The sequence below is a fragment of the Salvelinus fontinalis genome, chromosome 3, assembly GCF_029448725.1.
Source record: "Salvelinus fontinalis isolate EN_2023a chromosome 3, ASM2944872v1, whole genome shotgun sequence".
In the NCBI taxonomy this organism is placed as follows: Eukaryota; Metazoa; Chordata; class Actinopteri; order Salmoniformes; family Salmonidae; genus Salvelinus; species Salvelinus fontinalis.
Genome location: NC_074667.1, coordinates 2,543,300 through 2,566,931, shown reverse-complemented (window position 1 = coordinate 2,566,931; position 23,632 = coordinate 2,543,300). Strand labels below are relative to the sequence as shown.

The 23,632-nt window shown below is 42.5% G+C and overlaps 1 protein-coding gene across 3 annotated transcripts in view; it reads left to right on the top strand.

The window, feature by feature from the left end:
- The window catches only part of LOC129836088 (ras and Rab interactor 2-like), a 46,979-nt gene extending 23,765 nt beyond the window's left edge, over positions 1 to 23,214 (top strand). For 2 of the 3 annotated variants that reach the window (XM_055901869.1, XM_055901878.1), the window contains 8 exons: positions 102 to 174; positions 4,107 to 4,198; positions 8,595 to 10,007; positions 16,223 to 16,305; positions 16,734 to 16,959; positions 17,635 to 17,766; positions 18,746 to 18,909; positions 19,704 to 23,214. In XM_055901869.1, coding sequence (XP_055757844.1) covers positions 102 to 174; positions 4,107 to 4,198; positions 8,595 to 10,007; positions 16,223 to 16,305; positions 16,734 to 16,959; positions 17,635 to 17,766; positions 18,746 to 18,909; positions 19,704 to 20,051 — 2,531 coding nt within the window. In that variant the 3' untranslated portion in view covers positions 20,052 to 23,214. Of the gene's footprint in view, positions 1 to 101; positions 175 to 4,106; positions 4,199 to 8,594; positions 10,008 to 16,222; positions 16,306 to 16,733; positions 16,960 to 17,634; positions 17,767 to 18,745; positions 18,943 to 19,703 lie in introns of all 3 variants that reach the window. The other variant, XM_055901887.1, reaches the window with a different exon arrangement.
- Positions 23,215 to 23,632: the final 418 nt, after the last annotated feature.

The following is a 23,632-nucleotide window of genomic DNA, read 5'->3' as shown; positions in this document are numbered from 1 at the left end:
ATATTTCAAGATGGAAGCTAACCAAGACTAGATGTGGCTCTACCTCGTAATAAAGTCTGAACAGTTTTGATGTGTTCTTTGTGTTTTTCCTCTGGTTGCAGCCTTTTCTCTGGAAGGATCTGGGATCAGTTTTGCAGACCTGTTTCGCCTGGTGGCCTTCTACTGTATCAGCAGGTACAGTCATGTTCTCAAAGTTTTCTCTCTCTCTCTCTGTCTTTCTCTCTCTCTCCCTTTCTCTCTTTCGTTCTCTCTCTCCTCCCTCCGTCGCACCCTATCCCCACTCCCTGCGTCCCTCCGTCATTCCTCCCTCTGTTGCCATTCCACTGCAGTGACAGCTACAGTAACAACATGGAAATGGATGGAAAAAACATTGTGTTTAATTTTTTTATTTTGATCTCTTTTAGTCCTCATTTGGACGAAGTTTCCAAGAGTACTTAAACATTAAAATACAATTTATATTACGAACACATTTTCACATATAATACACTGTTACAAACAGACATAATACACTAACATATTGACCCAATAAATACTCAGTCTAAAAAGATATATTGATTCTTCATCTACCACAGTCCAGCACAACTTTCCTATGTATGATATTTAAATGGTTTTAAAGTATTGTTAAAATGTATATATTGAAAGGTTTCTGGTTTGCTCAGTTAAATTGTTCAATTTCTTTATTGCTCTAAATCGAAATGTTATTTTGCCTATTTCTCTTTTCTGTCTGGATAACGCATAGATGGTGGACAATCTATTTCTAGTATTTACTGAATGTCTGTCTCTTACCAACTGAAAACTGTTGTGAATAGAGTTTGGCCGTTTTAAATGGTGTGTATTATGAAATAAAATAAGCATGTTTTTTTCAATTATCTTGTTGATTAATGACCAACCAAGAGCATTGGGCATGACAACAACAGAAGAACCATATCTCCACCTTAAAACACCTCTTTGGGCTAGGTGTCCCGCTAGCGTCCCACCACGACAACATCCGGTGAAATTGCAGAGCTCGAAATTCAAAATACAACATTTTTAATATTAAACATTCATGAATATACAAGTGTCTTACATCGTTTAAAAGGTTAACTTCTTGTTAATCCAACCACATTGTGAGATTTCAAAAAGGCTTTACGGCAAACGCATACCATGTGATTATCTGAGGACAGTTCCCCACATCAAAATACTTTTCCAAACCAGCACAGATGTCACAAGAATCACAAATAGCGATAAAATAAATCACTTATCTTTGAAGATCTTCCTCTGTTTGTAATCCCAAGGGTCCCGGCTACACAACAAAAAGGTTGTTTTGTTCGATAAAGTCCTTCTTTATATCCCAAAAATGTCAGTTTAGTTGGCGCGCTTGATTCAGTAATCCACTCATTCAACATGCATACAAACGAATCCAAAAAGTTACAGGTAAAGTTCGTCCAAACAAGTCAAACGATGTTTCTAATTAATCCTCAGTTATTCTAATATCTAAAGAAACAATAACATTTAAGACAGAGAATAGTATGTTCAATAGGGAAGATAAATAACGAAGAGCGCGAACCTCATTCACGCGCGTAACAAGACTACTTTTCTAATGAGAAACACCTTGGAAAAACTACAACTACTCGTTCTTTAAAAAAAAAACAAGCCTGAAACCATTTCTAAAGACTGTTGACATCTAGTGGAAGCCATAGGAACTGCAATCTGGGAGAGACGTATTTGTATATCCCATAGACTAGCATTGAAATGGCCTGTGACCTCAAACATACATTTTCCGGATGGATATTCCTCAGGTTTTTGCCTGCCATATCAGTTCTGTTATACTCACAGACATTGTTCTAACAGTTTTAGAAACTTCAGTGTGTTTCCTATCCAATGCTACAAATTATATGCATATCCTAGCTTCTGGGCCTGAGTAACAGGCAGTTTACTTTGGGCATATCGTTCATCCGAATTTCCAAATACTGCCCCCTAGCCCTAAAGAAGTTAAAACAATCCTTGATGCTTTGTTATGTGCAATCTGCAGCCTCCTAATTTCACTTGCTGATGCATTTCCCCAAACCACAGAACAGCAGTTCACCTGACGCTCAATTAATGCTTGTGTTATTTGCTTAAGAATCTTTCCTGGTAAATATTTAGCTATCCTTCTGATCATGCTTGCTGTTTTAATATTTTTTTTTACATAGATTAGTTATTTGAGACGACCATGATAAGCAGTTGTCTAGCTGCACTCCCAGTAGTTTGGTTTCTGCTACTTCCTCAATTTGTACTCCCTTTTCCTAGTGAAACAGACCAACATAACTTGGTGTTGAAAACAAGTTTGTTCCGGCAAACCCACTCCCTGATATTCTCCAAATCTCCTTGTAAAGCTCGCTGTACCTGTTGAACAGATTGTCTTGCTGCATAAATTGTAGTATCATCTGCAAATATAGTAGCTTGAGTTTCAGATAAGGCATAAGGAAGGTCGTTGGTATATATTAAATAAAGAAGTGCCCCAAGGCAGCTGCCCTGCGGTATTCCACACTTTAAAGCATGGGGGGAAGAAAATTAACCATTGATATAGGTGGACTGTTTCCTGTCAGTTAGATATTACTATAGCCAATTCAATGCTACCTCCTTAAAACAATAATGCGTTAATTTTGTCAAAGTTATTTCATGATCCACTAAATTAAAGGCTGCACTAAAATCAAAAAATAGTACACCCACAAACCTGCCATTATCCATAGCATTGAGCCACTGGTCAGTCATGTCAACCAATGCAGTGGTAGTGGAATGGTTTTTGCGATAAGCATGCTGATTGGCTGTAATCAGATCATTCTTTTCAATGTACTCCCATATTTGTCTACTCACAATACCCTCCAGTATCTTACTGAGTGAAGGGAGTATCCTAATTGGTCGACTATTGGCAGGAGTAATGGGTTCTTTGCTGTCTTTCGGAATAGGACACAGTTTAGCAGGCTTCCATACATTTGCAAACATTCCTTTTTCCAGTGACCAATTAAATATGTATTTCAGTGGAGCTGCAATCTGGGGAGCAGCATAGCGAAGTAAAAAATTGTACACAAGATCATAACCTGCAGATTTACCATCGGGTACCATGTGTTAAGTAAGCAGTAAGCACTCAGGACATAGCTTGTCTCAACTGCCGACTTCTCACTTCTGGTTTTAGACCAGCTTCATGCCAGCTGGGAAGACAGACAGCTCAGAGCGAAAGACACGTCAGAACTTTGTTTCAACTGAGAAATAGAAACCGAAACATTAAACAACTGTAATGTCATTAATGTCCAATAATGACAAAACACCAACTTAGAGTAAACATACAACAATACCCCACAAGTGGAATGACGTAAAACCCCTGTGGTCAGGGAAGTAGATGAAAGGAAAGTAGTGCCACTGTGCCACTGTGCCAGTAATATCCAGTAATATCCAGTAATGTCCAGTAATGTCCAGTAATATCCAGTAATGCCCAGTAATGCCCAGTAATATCCAGTAATGTCCAGTAATATCCAGTAATATCCAGTAATCTCCAGTAATGCCCAGTAATATCCAGTAATATCCAGTAATATCCAGTAATCTCCAGTAATGCCCAACACAGCACAACACAGTTTCAATCTTGGAAAAATACAGAATATAATGATATACTTTACTATCATTAGCGGCAGGAGTTTTTCTTATTCACTTGACGTGACTAGGAAAAAACATTAGGCCCAAGTTAAAGTTCATTAATAACAAGTGACCTAGTAGGGAAAATATCCTCAATAACTTGCATATTCAATTTGACAGTAAAAGGAATGTTTTAGTCAGCATATTGTGATTGCTACTGAAGAGATTCACCAGCTGAGGCCTCAAGGCTCTGTTAGTTGGCATTGAGTTGACCGTAACAACACAGTGATGTCATTCTCTTCATCATCTCTCTGCTCCGGTCGCTCTGGTGTTCAGGCTGTTGTGTTTGCTTTGACAAACCACTTCTATTACCCTGTGACATCACCCACCCTGAGGACAGAACACAGGCGTAGCTAGCAGGAGGAGATACAGACTGGGAAAGTCCACTCTCGGAACCTCCAGAATATCTGTTGGACATTATAGACATAGTTGGATCATTCTCGCTCTTCTCTTTTCAGGGACGTCCTTCCCTTCACCCTGAATCTCCCAGAAGCCATTGCAGCTTCCAAGACTCAGAAAGACCTGGAGGAGGTGGCCCAACTAGGAGCAGGTACTACAGTAATAGATGGGTAGAATGTGATCAACTCTATTTTCTTCTCTGCTTAAAGGGATAGTTTGGGATTCTGGCAATGAGGCTCTTTATCTACTTCCCCAAAGTCAGATTAACTTGTGGATACCATTTATATGTATCTGGGTCCGGTATCAAGGAAGTTAGAGGTAGTTTCGCAAGCCAATGCTAACTAGCGTTAGCACAATAACTGGAAGTCTAGAAAAACAGCTAGCATGCTGTTCCCATAGACTTCCAGTCATTGCGCTAATTCTAGTTAGCAATTGCATTAACTCTAATTAGCATTAGCTAGTGAAACTACCTCTTCCTTCATACTGGACACAGAGACATACAAATGGTATCCACGAGTTCATCTGACTCTGGGGAAGTCCCAGACTAAACTAATGAATATGATGTTGAAAAGTGGAGAATGTCCCCAAAAGGGGGCTATAAGCCAATTAATTATCCGATAGTAAATTGATATGGAAGGAAACTGCATAATTGTATTTATTTATAAATGTATTTCATATTGTTGAAGGCAGTATATCCAAATGGGCTGTGACTCCTTGAGTACATACATGGATAATGTAAAAAAAGCCCCTCATTCCACAGAGTGACACTTCTATGTGTACAGGTGCTGCGGCTACTGATACCGTCTATTAGTTTTATATGTTAGTTAGCTCATGCTGACCGGTGTGGTCTGGTTTCATGGCAGGTTTAGTTAGTCACTCTGTCATGATATTCTTAGTTTCCCTCTGTTGTAACTCCAGTGTGTGAGTCAGTTTCCTCCAGGCAGGCTGAATAACTCAGGGCTGAGGAGGAGGAGGAGGGTGTGGTGACAGGAGTATTATACACACAGGCACGAACACACACAGGCACACACCAGTCACAGGCTTACTCTGACCCCTCGTGTATGCATGGTTACACTAGGAGAGGGAGAGAGGGAGAGAGGGAGAGAGAGAGGGAGAGAGGGAGAGAGAGAGAGAGAGAGAGAGAGAGAGAGAGAGAGAGAGAGAGAGAGAGAGAGAGAGAGAGAGAGAGAGAGAGTCAGTAAATAAATTAATTTAGGACAAAAATTTAGGACAAAAAATTTAGGACAAAAATAAGTATCAGTACCAATAATTACAGGAGTTTACTTGAATATTGAACAAAATAAAGCACTGTTACATAACTGAATTATCTGATGTGCAAACTTGACTCAATCAAAAAGGCTTTAAAGAGAATAAGGCTCCCACTGAGCACAAACGTCACTTCATCGTCTACTGTTGTTTTTATTTACATGTGGTTGAATTGTCAAGGTGAATTCAATGTGAAATCAACAAAAAATGTCACATTGTCATTGGATTTAGGTAAAAAATGGTGTGAAAAAAAAACGAAATGCTCTGGCTTTGATTACTTTTTGCAAATCCAATCAGTTTTCCATGTTGATTCACATTTTTGGTGTTGAAGTAATGTGGAAACAACTTTGATTCAACCCGTGTTTGCCTAGTAGGCTCACTTATCTGCCTCTCCTCTGTAGCAGTACAGTCAAGTACCGCTATCCTGGTTTTCTTTCGCTCATGGCTACATGTTGGAGTGCGAGCTGTCAAACGTAACCCCCGCGGCTGAACGACGACGGGTAACGGCGGGTAAAAGCAAGCGCTCGACGCTGTCAACACTTCTGTTTGTTTACCGTCAGAGTGCCCCCGTTATAAATTGACAAGTGACGTGCTAAATAAGAAAAGAGCATTGCGGAGTAGCAGCGCAGTATGTAGCGTGACTCTACATGAGGATCTTTTCTTAGTATGCTGACACAATCATGTAGGGAAACTCTCTTCTCCAATGGACAGGTTCTATTTCAAATGGATATTTTTGTCTATGTCATGGAATCTTTGCAGACACGTCTCAGGACATCTATGTTATTGTGTGAAACACGTGAATGAAATACATGCTGTCCGTCTAGGGTACCAAGAAAGCAAATCATATCATCTTGAAGCCTCTCAAATATGACTTTTCTGGTGCCGCATTTCCATGGAGACTTAAACCCACACCAGTGTGTCGCCAGTGTTTTACAAAAAAGGCTGAGCTAAAACAGTCTGTAGCTAAAACACTGCGGTAAATCCTGTACAGAAATGCATAATGGGTATTTTCTCTCTCAGGGGGCACAAAGGATATTGTTTTGCAGGCACCAAGATTTTTATCAAAGGTTTTTCCAAGGGCAGCAGACTTTGGCTCGGCTAAGTCATTTCAACGTAGTTCATTAATTATTCATATTAACTTCGAGGTCATGAAGGGAATAGCGGACGTGGTTCCCCCTACTGAATTGAGTTTGTTCACTCACTACAGACACACTTTGTTGCAGTATACTCCATTACTGAAGGTTATGAATACATTATCGACATGCAATTTAGCTCTGGGTACAGTCTGTCCAAGGCTCAGAAAGTAGTGGAGGAAGAAACGTCCTTTGAACTGTCAGTAAAGGAGATCCATCCAGACTATTTCCCGGAGGGGGGGGGGGGGGGGTCATTGCTAAACCCAGCCCAGGATGAGTGCACTCTGGGTAGGGTAAAGAGCAGGGAGAAGTTGCCTGTCTCAGTCTAGCTCCAGAGGTCATGTTTCTCAAGTGGGCATTTCATCAATACCACCGAGTTTCTTCCATCCCTAGACTAGAGAGGTGTGAAAAGACCTTTGAAGCGGTGCCCGACATAGCTCCGTCGCTCTCTACCGTCCCAGGTGCGTTGCTGTGCAGAGGGTGTGTGTGTGTGCTTGTGGAATTCAATGCATACAGAACGTCCTTCGCAGTCCTCTAAAGTAACTTACGGAATCATTTATAACAGTCTGTAGATTCTATTACATGAATGCCATTATTCTGTAAAGTATTTCTCAGTGTGTGATTGTTGGTCTGGATGAGTTAGCACAGAGACTTGTGTACCAAATGCCAGCAAACAATAGACTGATTCAGTCGATACAAGTGAAAAAACAGAAGAGACGATCGTAACGGAAACCAATGTCCTGCATTGCAGCAGGAAACTCGGTCAAAGAGAAGGGAGGTAGAGGGCGATCAGGAAAGAGGAGGGCCTATACACTACTGTAGGCCTGTCCAGTGTATAGACTCCTCCCACCTCCCCTGTGGAATTTGCATGTGTGACTCCCTGTCCGTCTCGCTGTCCCTCTGGGTGTGTGTCTGTCAGGACAGCATTCTTGAATCAGTGCTGGGCGATGCAGGGCTGAGCTCACCACGTTCTCCGCTGCCTCAGAAGAGCGTAGGATCACAGAGGAAAAGAGAGAAAGAAAGAGAGGGATATTAAAAGGTTGACTGCCTAACTACAGTGCTACTTGCACTATATTGTGGATGTGTCAGTGAACTGGAGGATAAAGTAAGTGGGAAAGGGGTGTTGATGGTAGTTCCTGTGGGTGTTTATGCATTTTTTGTGTGTGTTTGGGTCAAGGTTAGGGCTAGGAGGTTTGTAGGTTTCTGTGTATGAAGGTATCTATGTGTCTGTGTATGAGGGTATGTATGTGTCTGTTTATGAGGGGAAATATGTGTCTGTTTATGAGGGGAAATATGTGTCTGTTTATGAGGGTATGTATGTGTCTGTTTATGAGGGTATGTATGTGTCTGTTTATGAGGGTATGTCTGTGTATAAAGGTATCTGTCTGTTTATGAGGGTATGTATGTGTATGCAGGTATGTATGTGTCTGTTTATGAGGGTATGTATGTCTGTGTATGCAGGTATATATGTGTCTGTTTATGAGGGTATGTATGTCTGTGTATGCAGGTATGTATGTGTCTGTTTTTGAGGGTATGTCTGTGTATGAGGGTATGTCTGTGTATGAGGGTATGTATATGTCTGTGTATGAGGGTATGTACGTGTCTGTGTATGAGGGTATGTGTCTGTGTATGAGGGTATGTATGTGTCTGTGTATGAGGGTATGTATGTGTCTGTTTATGAGGGTATGTGTCTGTGTATGAGGGTATGTATGTCTGTGTATGAGGGTATGTTTGTGTCTGTGTATGAGGGTATGTATGTGTCTGTGTATGAGGGTATGTATGTGTCTGTGTATGAGGGTATGTATGTGTCTGTTTATGAGGGTATGTATGTCTGTGTATGAGGGTATGTATGTGTCTGTGTATGAGGGTATGTATGTGTCTGTGTATGAGGGTATGTGTCTGTGTATGAAGGTATGTATGTGTCTGTGTATGAGGGTATGTATGTGTCTGTGTATGAGGGTATGTGTCTGTGTATGAAGGTATGTGTCTGTGCATGAAGGTATGAAGGTGTCTGTCTGTCTGTTTGAATGATTATCATGACGTTGAGTGTTATTGGGTCAGGTTGTGGTTAGACAGCTCTTGGAGGTTTTTCAATGTATACAATGTGTGGACTCTGTTAATGATTCCTAATCTCTTCTCTCCTGTTAGGATTCTGGCACTCTGCTCTAGGCAGCCTGCGAAGGACAACCTCTCCCTCTCGCCCTCCACCACAGCGCCCTGACAGAGACGGTGACAACCAGGGTGCAGAGAGGACACAAGAGAAACAGAGTGTGACTCGCCACCACAGCGTTCCTCCAGCTCATCCCCCTTCCTCCTCCTCCTCTCGCCTGGAGAGAAGCCAGTCCAACGGGGCTCTTTGCTTCGTCAATCCCCTCTTCCTCCAGACTCACCGGCGGCTTGAGGAAGACCCTCCATCCTCTTCCTCCTCTCCTTCCCCCTACGTCACACACTCCACCCCCAGCCCAGGAACTACCGGTGGGACGTCTTCGGTCCCTGTCACGGACCCCAACGTGAACAGGAAGTCACGCCCACCTCGGCCCCCGCCTCCCCATTCCCTCTTATTCCCGCCCCCCCGTTCCCTCTCCCAGCGCCGCCAAGCTCCTCCTCCCCCCACCCCTCTATCCCAGAAGCCCAAGAGCAGCATGCCCAAAACACCTGCAGCCATTGTTGTCACCAGGCAACCACTGCAGCCTTCATCCAATCAGAACCTTCGCCCCACCCCTCGCCCTCCCATGGGTGCCAGGCACAGCAGCCATTCCAAAAAGATGACGAGCAGCGCCGCCATCCCTGTGCCCCACCATCACCCTCAACACCCTCCTCCCCCACACTCCAAAAAACCTGACATCGACGCCCACCGGTGCCACATCGCTCTTGATGACGAGACTATCGCCAAGGCTCTGTCCCGTGCCAAGCTTCCCTCGTGCCAGGCACCGGCCATACCCGCTCCCTCCATAGTGGGAAATGGTGCTGGTAGCCCCCCCAGCCCTCCGGGTAAGACCCCCAGGCGAGAGGGACAAGAGGGGAGGCTGAGCGACATGTCCATCTCCACCTCTTCCTCAGATTCTCTGGACTACTCCCACCCTCCCCTCTCCCTCCCCGCCAGCCCCCCTCTTAGATTACGGCATCACCTTGGCAACAACAATGACAGCAGCGACGACGAAGACCTCTGTGACGAAGAAGAGGAAGACTACGGCGTCAGCCTGGAGAACGACCTGGACCAGGGCCTTCGTCCTCCCTTCAAAGCCCACCGGAGAGGGGTCGGAGTCGGGGTCAAAGTTGCGCTGAGCTTCCGAAAAGTTTCTGGAGTCTTCAGCACGTTCATGACCCCAGAAAGGCGAGCCGTGAGGAGGATAGCAGAGCTCTCCAGGGACAAGAGTTCCTACTTTGGATGCCTGGTTCAGGATTATATCAGTTTTGTACAGGAGAATAAGGGCTGTCATACGTCAGGCTTAGACCTCCTGCAGACCCTCAGACAGTTCATGACCCAGATGAAGGCCTACCTGACGCAGAGCTCCGAACTGGACCCACCCATCGAATCACTCATACCCGAGGATCAGATAGGTGAGTGTGTGTGTGGATTGTGTGTGGGGTAGGGGGGGAGTTGTCCTTATAGCCTCCTGTACATATCATTGAAACTCAGACTACAAGGAAGCTGGTGTGTGGGTAGATACATATGTACTTCACATGAATGAGTGTGTGTTTGTGTGTGTTTCTCATATCCCAATTATTTGCTCATGTTGGCTCTCTCTCCGACCACTTCAGCTCTAATAGGGAAGTAACACCTAAAAACTAGTTTCACAGTGACCTAATCCACTTACAACATATTTACAGTGATAAACTGTCAAGACTTAACCTATATACATGATGAAAATTAGCCCAGCTATTCGAAGAGCTCCCTATTAGTCCATGTTAAGACAGACTGTGTAACGGAATTCCTCCTCCTCTTCATACGAAAAGGAGGAGTGGTGATTTGACCAAGACGCAGCGTTGTAACTTGACATATTATTTATTAAACAAGACGAAAAAACACAAAACGAAATACACTTGAATAATTAACAAAATAACAAAACGGAGTAGACAGACCTGGACATGGAACTTACATAAAACACGAAGAACTCACGAACAGGAACAGACTACATAAACCGAGACAGTCCCGTGTGGCGCGACAAACACTGACACAGGAGACAACCACCCACAACAATGTGAAACAGCCTACCTTAATATGTCTCTCAATTAGAGGAAACGTCAAACACCTGCCTCTAATTGAGAGCCATACCAGGCAACCCATTAACCCATCATAGAAAACACATAACATAGACTACCCACCCAAAACTCACGCCCTGACCAATTAAACACATACCACACAACAGAAAACAGGTCAGGAACGTGACAGACTGGTTATAGAAACCAGTGTTGGGTTACGGAGATGCCAGTGAGATGCCAGTGAGATGCCAGTGTACCCTCCCTTCCCTACAGTCAACTATTCCTGGCCTCTCCAGCTTGGCACAAATTCACACAGTTCTGCCAAATGCCAAGCTTCTTTCGTGGTTCAATTGGAATGGCAAAAATGACAATGATCTCCCAACCAAAATCCCTAAATGTCAGGGATTCTTTTAATGTGGGACCAAATATGGTATGAACTTACTAATGACAGACAATAGGCCTAGTTAGAGGAGGCTACAAAATCCTCATTTTGACAACACGGAGCTGAAGCAAGCAAGTGCTAATGTTTGACAGTGAAATTGTGATGGAGGCTGACTTAGCCAATGTTGTCAAAGAGGGTTTTCATTGAGTTTGTGCTGAATAAGTATTTGCATGAATATGTAGCCATAATTTTACACTCGTCTCTTTTCCCTTGTTCTTTGTAAACAACAACAGCCAAGCATTGTTCAGAGAAGAAGTGGTTGTTGGAGTGGTAGCTGACTAGTAACACAAATGGGATTCCTGTATAGACAGACAGACTGACGTAATGGTAAAAGCCGCAGGCTATGGAAGGCTCTCAGGAATAGAGAAGTGAAGTTTGGACTGTGCTCGCCTACACTCACTGTTGACATAGTATGTCAGTGTAGACTGTATGTATAAGATGCATTAGGGAGAAATGGGTGTAGATCCTCGTAATGTCACTTAAAAGCCCAAACTGGATCAATTTACTAGTAATTGAGGTAAGGGGGGGGGGGGTAAAATTTATAGTTTTACTGGTAATTGAGGTAAAGCGTGAGCATGGAGGTAGAGTAACCAAGTGTGTGTTTATAAAGGGAACCAGAGGACTGTCAACACACACAGACACCCACCGACACACATACACATACACACACAGGTTGGTTTTACTATCCAAGTGGGGAACAAAAAAAGGTATTCACATTCAAAATCCTATTTTCCCTAACCTTAACCCCAAACCCCTAACCCTAAAACCAAACCTAACCCTAAAACCAAACCTAACCCTAAAACCAAACCTAAATCTAAAACCAAACCTAACCCTAATTCTATAGCCAGTTTGCGCTGTTCTGTGAAGAGAGTAGTACACAGCATTGTACCAGATCTTCAGTTTCTTGGCAATTTCTCACATGGAATAGCCTTCATTTCTCAGAACAAGAATAGACTGACGAGATTCAGAAGAAAGTTCTTTGTTTCCGGCCATTTTGAGCCTGTTATCGAACCCACAAATGCTGATGCTCCAGATACTCAACTAGTCTAAAGAAGGCCAGTTTTATTGCTTCTTTAATCAGTACAACAGTTTTCAGCTGTGCTAACATAATTTCAAAAGGGTTTTCTAATGATCAATTAGCCTTTCAAAACTATAAACTTGGATTAGCTAACACAACGTGCCATTGAAACACAGGAGTGATGGTTGCTGATAATGGGCCTCTGTACACCTATGTAGATATTTGTTTAATAAATCAGCCGTTTCCAGCTTCAATAGACATTTACAACATTAACAATGTCTACACTGTATTGCTGATCAATTTGATGTTATTTTAATGGACAAAAAATGTGCTTTTCTTTCAAAAACAAGGACATTTCTAAGTGACCCCAAACTTTTGAACGGTAGTGTAGGTGACCTATGAGTAGAGTCATGGTATGATTCATTGTATAGGCTGATCCCAAACTTTTGAACGGTAGTGTATATCATAAGGCCTTTCCACAAATAGAACAATGAGTCAGATATTTCACCGGATGTATAAATGTGAAGCATCCGGTTGGCGTTTCCACTCACTACCAAATATGGTGATCAGAGGAAGCCCAGTGGCCGGCAGTGGGAGAAGATAAAGCGAGATGGATTTTGGCCAACATTCTGCAAATTTTCTCATTGATGAAACATTTGATCTCCATACAGTTTTCTGTTTCCAAAACTGGAATCTGGAACAAACAGAGTGGACTGCATTTTGTAGACTTTCCCATTTGCTAAAGTTGTAAAATATGTTGTTGTTTAGAAGGAGTGCAAAGGCGAATGGCGTTATTGCACACACGCACTTCACGGAGTAGGCGTTCCCTAACGGAAATATGCAAATGAATGCTAGAACGCGCCAATAGGATCTCACTAGCTCATGCTTGGCTCTGCCCACCTCCTTGCTTGTTTCTGTCCATTATGATGAATTTGCTCCTATTGGAAACGACAGTCTCTGGTCTATCTTGGGTTAGTTCTAGAAGTCTTTGGCTTTTCTTTGAGGGCCTAGTTATACCCTAACACAGTGGTGTTATTAATCTCCTGGTTTACAGGCCTGCAAGTCACATTATGCTGACTTGCAAAGTGATCTTTAATTTCTATTGGAATTCAGCCAGAGTTACGATATCCAACAAGTGGAATTGTTAATCACCTGCAACCTGCATTCAGAATGACTGCTAGGGTAGGCAAGATTGAATACGGAGAGTACCAAAATCATCTAAACTGGAACAACCATCTCAGTATCGGGTACAGATTGGATGTTTAAAAAACGATATGTTATTTATCTTTGTGTAGCATAAAATGTATCAACCAATCATTGTACATGCAAAAACACAGATATTACAGTAAAACGAACTATTCTGAAAATCTCCCTGCAATAGAGCATGCTGGGAAATAGTATATTATTATTTTTTGTATTTTTTGTATTTGTTTTTACCTTTATTTTGACAGAGTCAATGCTGAGACCAAGGTCTCTTTTCCAGATGAGCCCTGTAGAGCACCACAATACACATCAAAATACAATAAACACATTAAACCACATATTCATATACACAATAATATATGTGTTATTATACACGGCAATACACCAAAAGCAAATCATAAAAAACTAGACACATTCTTCAGTATAAAGGTCCCCTAACAGTGATGAAGGACAGCTGGTTCTATGAAGAACCCTTCTTGCCTTCCAAAGAAACATCAAAGAACCCTTTCTTCCAAAAACAATTTAGGATGTTAAAGGTTGTAGGTAGAACCATTTGGCTTACAAAGGACCCTTGTCTTCCAAAAGGGGTTCTTCTGATCAAACTGGTTCTTGGTAGAACCCTATCTCTCCATAAAGAACCCTTTTGGAACCCTTTTTTCTAAGGAGTGTAGCCCATTGTAGCCCAAGGCTTACAGTGTAGCCCAAGCCTTACAGTGTAGCCCAAGGCTTACAGAGGAGGTATAGCAACATAACAAACATTGCCCAACATACCAAGGAGCCAAGGCCAGTCCTGAAAGGAGACAGGAAACCAGCAGTAAGGAAGTGTAGAGGGACGTGTGTGTGTGTTTACTTCATGTGTATGAACTATTAACCAGTGTGTGTGTTTACTTCATGTGTATGAACTATTAACCAGTGTGTGTGTTTACTTCATGTGTATGAACTATTAACCAGTGTGTGTGTTTACTTCATGTGTATGAACTATTAACCAGTGTGTGTGTTTACTTCATGTGTATGAACTATTAACCAGTGTGTGTGTTTACTTCATGTGTATGAACTATTAACCAGTGTGTGTGTTTACTTCATGTGTATGAACTATTAACCAGTGTGTGTGTTTACTTCATGTGTATGAACTATTAACCAGTGTGTGTGTTTACTTCATGTGTATGAACTATTAACCAGTGTGTGTGTTTACTTCATGTGTATGAACTATTAACCAGTGTGTGTGTTTACTTCATGTGTATGAACTATTAACCAGTGTGTGTGTTTACTTCATGTGTATGAACTATTAACCATTGTGTGTGTTTACTTCATGTGTATGAACTATTAACCAGTGTGTGTGTTTACTTCATGTGTATGAACTATTAACCAGTGTGTGTGTTTACTTCATGTGTATGAACTATTAACCAGTGTGTGTGTTTACTTCATGTGTATGAACTATTAACCAGTGTGTGTGTTTACTTCATGTGTATGAACTATTAACCAGTGTGTGTTTATCCAGCTCTCGAGTCCATGTTAATAATCTACCGACCTCTCCATGTATTCAGAATCAGATTTATTTTATTAGATGTAGCCGACAGTAAAACGCTACACAGTTTTTACCTTGGTTGACATTGCTTTGCTAAACGGGCTCCTTTACGTATAAGAATACAGTGCTGTGTAGTCTGTAGGGAGTGGGGAGTTTTCTAACCTTTCTTTCTTTCTTTCTTTCTTTCTTTCTTTCTCTCTCTGTACACCCTCTCTCTCTCTCTCTGTACACTCCCCCTCTCTCTCTGTACACTCCCCACCCCTCTCTCTCTCTCTCTCTCTCTCTCTCTCTCTATCTCTCTCTCTCTCAAGCTCTCTGTACCTCTCTCTGTACTCCCCTCTCTCTCTCTCTTTCTCTCAAGCTCTCTCTCTCTCTCAAGCTCTCTGTGCCTCTCTCTCTCTCTCTTTCTCTTTCTCCCAGCTCTGTTTTCCTGGAAAACCCAGCATTGCTCATGTCAAACACCATAAAGCAGTCCTCCTGTCTAGACTTCTGCTACTCTCAGGCTTTCCACACAACAGGCCACTAGATTAATTTGGATGAAGGCTTTGCATGATAAAGTGGCGTGAACAAATGGAAATGTATACACACGTTAATGAGGTTATAACATAAGAATAGCCCGTTGAAATAATCGATAAAAACTATGGCTCAGTTCCCAGCTGCCGGCTACGGTTCATGGGCTCTGTCACCGCTAGTTAATCAGCAGCAATGAACGAGAAACAGTTATTTGCTTGAAAACAGGCTGCACCGCTTCGCTGACACTGATTTTATACAGTTTGAGGTCAGATGAAAAATAATAGAATAGCCTACGTGATGGATGTAGGCTATTGTTTTATCAAACGGTGTGGTTTGTGTTCAAGGACGTATTCTTTATTCTCCTGAGGATCTTGAGGCTTTTGATGTCTGTTAGTGTGCAAGTTCAGCTATGTTTATGTCTGGGTTATGTTCTAGGGCGCGACAGTGGAAGTAGCTCTTCACAGCGTACGCACCATTGCACAATAAAATGCCATTGCACGGTCAAACTGCATCTGGGTCAGTTGAGGTTAATTGTTATGGATGGTATTTATTTTACTGCATGACGTTTTGTAGCGTTCACGTTTACCGTTTTATTGCGGAAACGCGTTTGCAGATGCATGAGATTCATCGCTGTAAAACGTTTAAATGTGAAGCTCTTATGTAACGGGGAGTTTTACCACATCCTCCTAATTGTGTGAAACATTGATTGAACTCCAGAAAGATGAAGAAAGCACTGCACACAGCAGTGTGTCTTGATCCAGTTTAGATTGATTGAACTCAGTTGACTACACAATATGGGCTAGTGGGTGCACTTACAAGCCAGTGTGGGGAAGCGGTCACTAACTCCCAATGTGTCTGTGTTTTATCTCTAGACACTGTCCTGGAGAAGGCCATGCACAAATGTGTGTTGAAGCCGCTGAAGGGCGTAGTGGAGGTGGCCCTGCACGACTTCCAGGTGAGCTTGGTTTTCCATTGCAGCACCTGTTAGAATCATGGTTGATTCTGAAAGTTAGTAGAACGTTAGTCAAGGAGCTCATGTCTTTTAACAGGATATATTTTATATGCAGTGTTTACACTGTGGAGAATCCTGAAGTTGATGTCATCGTAACCACAGGTCTGAGAGGTTTTCTCCCCTTCTAGTAATTACATTTCTATGATAGAAATAGAATAAATAGAAGGAACAATGATCATATAAATATAATTAATAGATGACGATCATGACCATGATGATGATTCATAACCTTGTTTGTCTAGTAATTCTATATCTATAACCATAACCTTGACCTTCCTCTCTCTCCTCTCCCATTTAAGCATTGGGGCTTTGTCACTTCTAATAGCTAAATATCTACGCTCAAAACCTTCTCCTCCTTCCTCTCCTCCTAGGTGAGCAGTGGAGGCTGGCAGCAGCTGAGGGAGAACCTGGCCCTGGCTAAGACCCGGAGGCCCCAGGACCTGGGTGTGGACGGGGCCGTGCCCCCTGACCTCATGGCCATCGAGAAGATCCGCCACAAGTTCCACAACATGAGGAAGATGTACTCCCCGGATAAGAAGGTGTCGCTGCTTCTCCGAGTGTGTAAACTCATCTACACCATCATGCAGGATAACTCAGGTAGGTGGGATTGGGGGGAGGATGTGTTTTGGGAGGGAGGGTGCATGTGCAGAGAGTGTGAATAAGTTCTACATATTTGTCTATAGTGTACCTGGTTGTCTATTACGCAAGATTAGGATCAATTCCATTTAAATTCAGTAAATTTAGGATGGAAACTAAAAAGCACTTTTTCTTAATTCTTCTGTTTGATAAAACATATTTTTTATATTGAAATTCTATTGTGTGTTTGTGTGTTCATGTGTGTGTTTGTGTGTTCATGTGTGTGTTTGTGTGTTCGTTTGTGTGTTCATGTGTGTGTTTGTGTGTTCATGTGTGTGTTTGTGTGTTCATGTGTGTGTTTTCATCTGACCACACCTTTCCTATACCACACCTTGCCTTTCCCCGCTGTGTAACTCTCTCTCAGGCAGGATGTACAGGGAGGATGACTTCCAGCCCATGCTGGCCTACGTCCTGGCCCATTGTGACATGCCTCTCTCTCTCTCTCTCTCTCTCTCTCTCTCTCTCTCTCTCTCTCTCTCTCTCGCTCTCTCTTCTCTCTCTCCACTCTCTCTCTCAATTCCCTTCAATTCAATTTGCTTTATTGGCATGACGTAAGAATGTACATATTGCCAAAGCTTACTTTGGAGATGTACAATATTAACATAAAAATAATAATAATCTCTCTCTCTCTCTCAGGGAGGATGTACGGAGCAGATGACTTCCTACCGATGCTGACCTATGTCCTGGCCCAGTGTGACATGCCTCAGCTGGACACTGAGATCCTCTACATGATGGAGCTGCTGGACCCCTCACTGCTGCATGGAGAGGGTAGGTCTACCATCACATAATGACACTGGATTCAATGCCACGGTATACAGTTTACCTGGACTGATCATTGAAGAGGGGAGGTCTACCTGTCTGTCTCGCCTCCAACTGATCTATCTCTACATTGATCTATCAGAATGAGTCAAGCTCGTGTTGTGTCATGCTGCTAAGCGAACCAGTGAACTAGCCGTCTTGCAAGGTTTTGTGGTGACAGATTTCACCTTCACACAAGCACAGGAGGCAGTGTCTGGACTGACAATAGATCTGCCTGGCCCAATCATAGTCCAACTTCAGGAACTTGGGTCAGGACAACACAATCTGGTCAGTTCTCCTGTGTGTCCGTATCATAAACCACAGTAAAAACGCAGCCCTACCTCACTTTAACTCACAGTAATATTAGATCTAGACAGGTCTATAATAAATGAAATCTAGAATCTTGGTACACTCTCCCTAACATCGTTGTTTTCTGCAATAAACAGGCAATTTATCTCAAAATCAAGTTCATAACCATGCATATGTGTTAGTTCAGGTCGTGCAGGGTGACTACAGGTCAAGTTCAAGCCCAGACTGGAAGGCAGGCTTGGTAGGAAACAAGTTTGTTCCACAGGAAGACAATGTGAATTGGAATGTTCATAAGGTGTGGGTGGGTTCCCTTGGAAAAGGTATTGTCCCTCTAGTTAGTGGCTTCCTGATGATTATCTTACCAGGGCACTTCCTCTAGTCCAGTGTCCTGTTCTCAGTCCCAAACCCACTGTAGGAGTGCAATGCGATATACTCACGTTTACACCAGAATGTATTCTTCACCAACATATAAACCGTATACGTCCTTTTCCACCTCGTATAGCCTCGTTGACACATTAACACGTCCACAGTCAAACTACAGCATGCCCATATTGACATGTATTATATTTTTCTTCCTGGGTCTCCTCCTTCCCTGCCTGCTTTCCCCTTCTCCCCTTCTCCCCAACCTTCCCTCTCCCAGGTGGCTACTACCTGACCAGTGCGTACGGGGCCATGGCTCTCATCAAGAACTTCCAGGAGGAACAGGCAGCCAGGGTCCTCAGCTCCGAGGCCAGAGACACCCTGCACCAGTGGCACCGCCGACGCACCGCCCAGCGCACGGCACCCTCCGTGGACGACTTCCAGGTATCGCCCTGAACCCCATCTGACCCCCAGGCAGTGAGTTTGAAAGAACGCCCCCCCTAAAACGCCTCCCCCGACACGGGGGAGACTGAATCTGCATGGCTCCGGTGTGAAGTTTCCCTTAAGTACAGATCTAGGATCAGCTTTCTTTCCCCCAATCCTAACCTTAACCATTAGTGGGGGGAAATGCAAAACTGACCCAAGATTAGCGTCAAGGGGCAACTTCACTCAACACCAATCTGCATGAGAAGCGCCGGTGGTGACATGCGGAGACTATCCCTCTGTATCTGGATCTGTATTCAAAAATGATCTGGAACTATGAAGACAATTTTGGAAGAAAAATATGTGTTTGATTTCCGGGTTAGGGATGGTCAAGAAGGGAGTGATATTGAGAAGGAAGCTGATAGGTAGATGAGATAGGACTAATCTAATGCATGTGATTGTGCACTAATGACATGTTGTCTTGGTTTTCTCTGTTCGCTCTGAAATGGCTGTGTCTTTCTGTAAACGCCATACAAATAATAGAGGCTATAGAGTTGTATTAGAGCTATTTCATCTTTCTCCCTGTGTGTCTTACAAAAAAACACACATTCCTGTGTATTTGTGTCTCAGTTCTGATCCTGCATGAGCACCTGCATATAACTGATATCCGTGTTATGTTCTCTGTCTCTCTTTGGGTCATTTTCTACGATGTATTTTTGCATGTGTATATTTTACATCTGTTTTGCATGTTTGCAGACATGTATATTTGTATCAATGATACCTGTATCACATTCCTTGTATTCCTTCTCCTTTAGAACTACCTGCGAGTCGCCTTACAAGAAGTCAACAGTGGCTGCACAGCCAAAACCCTCCTAGTCCACCCGTACTCCACCACCGAAGAAGTATGCTCGCTCTGCGCCTACAAGTTCAAAGTTCATGACCCGGAGAACCACGCCCTCTTTCTCATCACTGAGGCAACCAGTCAGCAGCTTGCCCCGGACACACACCCCCAGCGAATCAAAGCAGAGATACACAGCCACCCAAACTCGCAACCCTTCCATTTTGTCTACCGCAGAGTGCCCAACCTTAACCTGTGTATACCAGCTATCCCAGCTAACCAGCATAATGGCAACTGCCTACTGCCTAGCCAATTGGATGAATGAAACTTAATTGAAATTAAATTAAACGTTATTGATCCCTAGAGGGGACATTGGATTTTTCACTAGTGTACAAATACATACAGGGACAATTCAGACTCATACATCAGAACACATAGACCTGAGAGAACACTGATGGATGATGGAACAAGTACAATAGCTGACTGCTGAGACTGAGGCAGTCCTAATATGGACACCACACGGTTATGATGGAATGATATTGAATGGTGATACTGAGGATGTCCTAATATGGACACCGTACACGTGTATCCGTAGAATGGTAGTGAATGGCGGAAATTGAAAAAAATGCACTGTATATTTCAACTATAGGGTCAGAGAATGTTGCTGTGTGTTGTGAAGGGATCCTAGACTACTCAATGGAAAAAGTAGTTCCTATTCTTCTAAAAGTAGACAGAAAGAGGAAGCAGGTGTGGAGAGAAGTGTCTGGTGTCTGCATTGCATTTCACTCTCTTTTTAGGGATACGGCACGTGAGTGTCAGGAGTTGGTTGGTCAAGTCCAGTGTCGAGTCAGCTTGGACTTTGTGTTTCCTAAAGAAGGAGCACAAAATGGCCGCCGCAGAGCCCTCCATACTCTGATACGTGTGCTCTGAGAACTGACTGAAGTTTCTAGTAGTATGACTGGGGCCTGAAGTCTACTTTTTAAGAAACACCCTTGTCCAGGCTCTTTTGTGAGGTCATCGGACCAGGAAGTTCTCTTACATCACATCCTCACTGTCTGTTTTCGTTACAAGGACAAATGTACATGCATGCTCCTCTTGCAGAAGTCAATGTATCTGACTGTGTCTTCTTCTAACACTGGGACCTGGTTAGAGAACGCAGAACTTCTGCTCCTTTCCGGTGCTTGACTTGGGCAGGAGCTCATCGGAGCTGAGTACCGGCACCTCAAATGTTCTGCTGCTTGAGCTCCTGTTCCTCTTATAGAATATTAGCTCAAAGGTATTGTGGAGCCCATGCACCTGAATTTAAACAGTACCGGCACCCAGAATCAAATCCAGAGCTGCTTCTTTCTATCTATGTCAACACATAGAATGGGATGTCTTTTACATTACTTCAGTTGTCTTTTACATTACTTCTGGGGCTCGATTCAATCCGTATCGCCGAAATTCAGCGCTATAGCGGAAGGTTGACGTTTATTGTCATGAGTCTTGCCCTGGGGGCAGCAGTGAGCGATTTCCGCTAGATGGGCCAGCTGCAAAGACAAAATGGTCTATTTCGTAAAAATTCATGAAGACTAAATGTAGCTTTTTGGTCTTAATTTAAGGTTAGGGTTAGGCATTCGGGTTAGCAGTGTGTTTAAATTTAGAGGTAAGTTTAGGGTTAGGTTTTTATGACTTTGTGGCTGTTCCAGCTAGTGACCACTCTGCAGAGCTGACTCCATGGCAAGATTCATGACAATAAATGCCAACCTGCATTTAGCATGCTTGAAATTTAAAGGCAATTTCTGATTGAACCGACAAATGCAGTTTACCATGAATGCAGTCTCCATAAACGTGGGAACATTAAATCAAATCGCGCTATAACTTTGAACTACAGCGATATGGATTGAATCGAGCCACCCCACTGGTCACAAACTGGTTGAATCAACGTTGTTTCCACGTCATTTAAAAAAAAAATACGTTGAAGCAACGTGGATAGACATTGAATTGACGTCTGTGCCCAGTTGTCCTGGTGTGATGTGTGAAGAAGCTAAACAGATGCTTTGCGATGGTTGGCTGGACCTTCATGTGGATTTGGCGACCCCTATAAGATAATTGAAGAATGGCTTGCAGCAGTATGGACATCATATCAACATGCATACTCTTGCGTCTACAACCTAACTGCCATTTGCAATGCCATTAGATTCAAACAAAAGAGAAACCCGCACACTGCTCTTGCTGGTATTACTTATTTTGAAATATTATGCTTTAATAAGAGCAAGAGCAATGTGCAGGTTTCTCTTTTCTTTGAGGTTATCATATTCCCTCGCACCTGCAACCAGATAACTCAGATGTGCGAGTGCTTTTTTGAAATAAGAAATACAATTATATCAAATTATATAAGTGAATATATTTTTCTGTAGCATTTTGTATTATTATTTTGCTGCAGTTGCTGGTCAACTGTAGACAACGTAAAAGTGTAGATTGTGTTTTTAAAGGAAAACTCTATTTTATTTGGATTGAAAACGTAACCAGTGTGTTCCTGAGATCATTTCCCCCACATGCCGTTCGATTTCATGTCAATAAATTAAGCCAATAAATATTTTGGAGACAGAATCTGAATTGACTCAACTAAACGTTTGTTTATACCAACTGCCTCAGCAAATGGAAAAGACTGTATTCAAAGTTGTACTAGAAAGTTGATATTGTATTGGTTGACGAGAATATACTATTTTTGTTTCTGTCTGTTATCTATAGGGGTCACTGGCTGATTCCTTATCAGCTATTGAGAAGAGATTACAATCCAAACTAATTTCCCCTTGAGGATGAATAAAGTACAATCTCATCTCAGTCAGTATTAGTGTGTACTCTAAGGTTGGTTGGCGATCTCTAAGAAGAGAACGGTCAACAGTTTTATAGAGAAGTATTGTACAGTCAGTTGATATAATGGTAATCATTCGGTTATGACATAACCATTTCTAACCATTTTAATACTCCACATACTGAAATTCTCCTCACACACTCTGTGATTGCTAACACCTGTATGATTTTTTTTCCATCACTGTTTTGCTGTATTCAAATCTGACAAGTAGAAACGGATAAGTAGTGTGTTCGATGAATATTATAACACTTAATGCAATGTTTAAAACACTACTGCTAAACCAAACTGTATATTTGATCTTCTATATGTTCTGGGGGATTTTTTTTATTTATTTTTCGAATTGTAATGCAAAGAAAGTTGATGAAATGGGGGGGGGGGGGTTAACATATGAGAGATGGTATTTGGGTGTCCTCTCCCAAAAGCCCTGTAGCCTTTCTTTGACTGTTGCACCCATTAAAACTAAAACTCCCTATTATGTTGTTCTTTTGTTGACCTCAGTGACCATTTCCTGCCATGTTGGACTAAAGTAGGAAGGAATATACTTTAATAAGAAATACAATGCATTTTACTCCAGGAAACAGTTACTGTCATTTGTCTTTGAATAAAAACACCACAATGTAATCCATTTGAACAGTTTTGTTTGTCGATTACATTTAGCAAATCACAAATGTGAAACGTGAAATGCAGAAATGAGTATTTGTGAAAATATATCCATGATATAAAATAGAGTCGTTAAAGCTAGATCGGACACAGTGTTATCCTCCTCGGTGCAGTCAGTGGGGTATGCGCCTTTACGCATGAACCAATCTCTTCTTATCACCTCTCCTTTCTTTTGCATGTTTTTGATCTGCCGTTGTTTGCCATAAGAATGTGGTGGCCAACACTTCAACTGTCTCTTGACTTTAGACTGGAGCCTTTTCACACTCCAATGTGTGATTACAGTTTTTTTCTGAATGCTTAAACACTTAACAGCGATTCTTGAAGCACTATCTCTGAAACCGTTAACACGTGTAGCCGATGCATTTTGCCAAGAATGCCAAACTGAATGC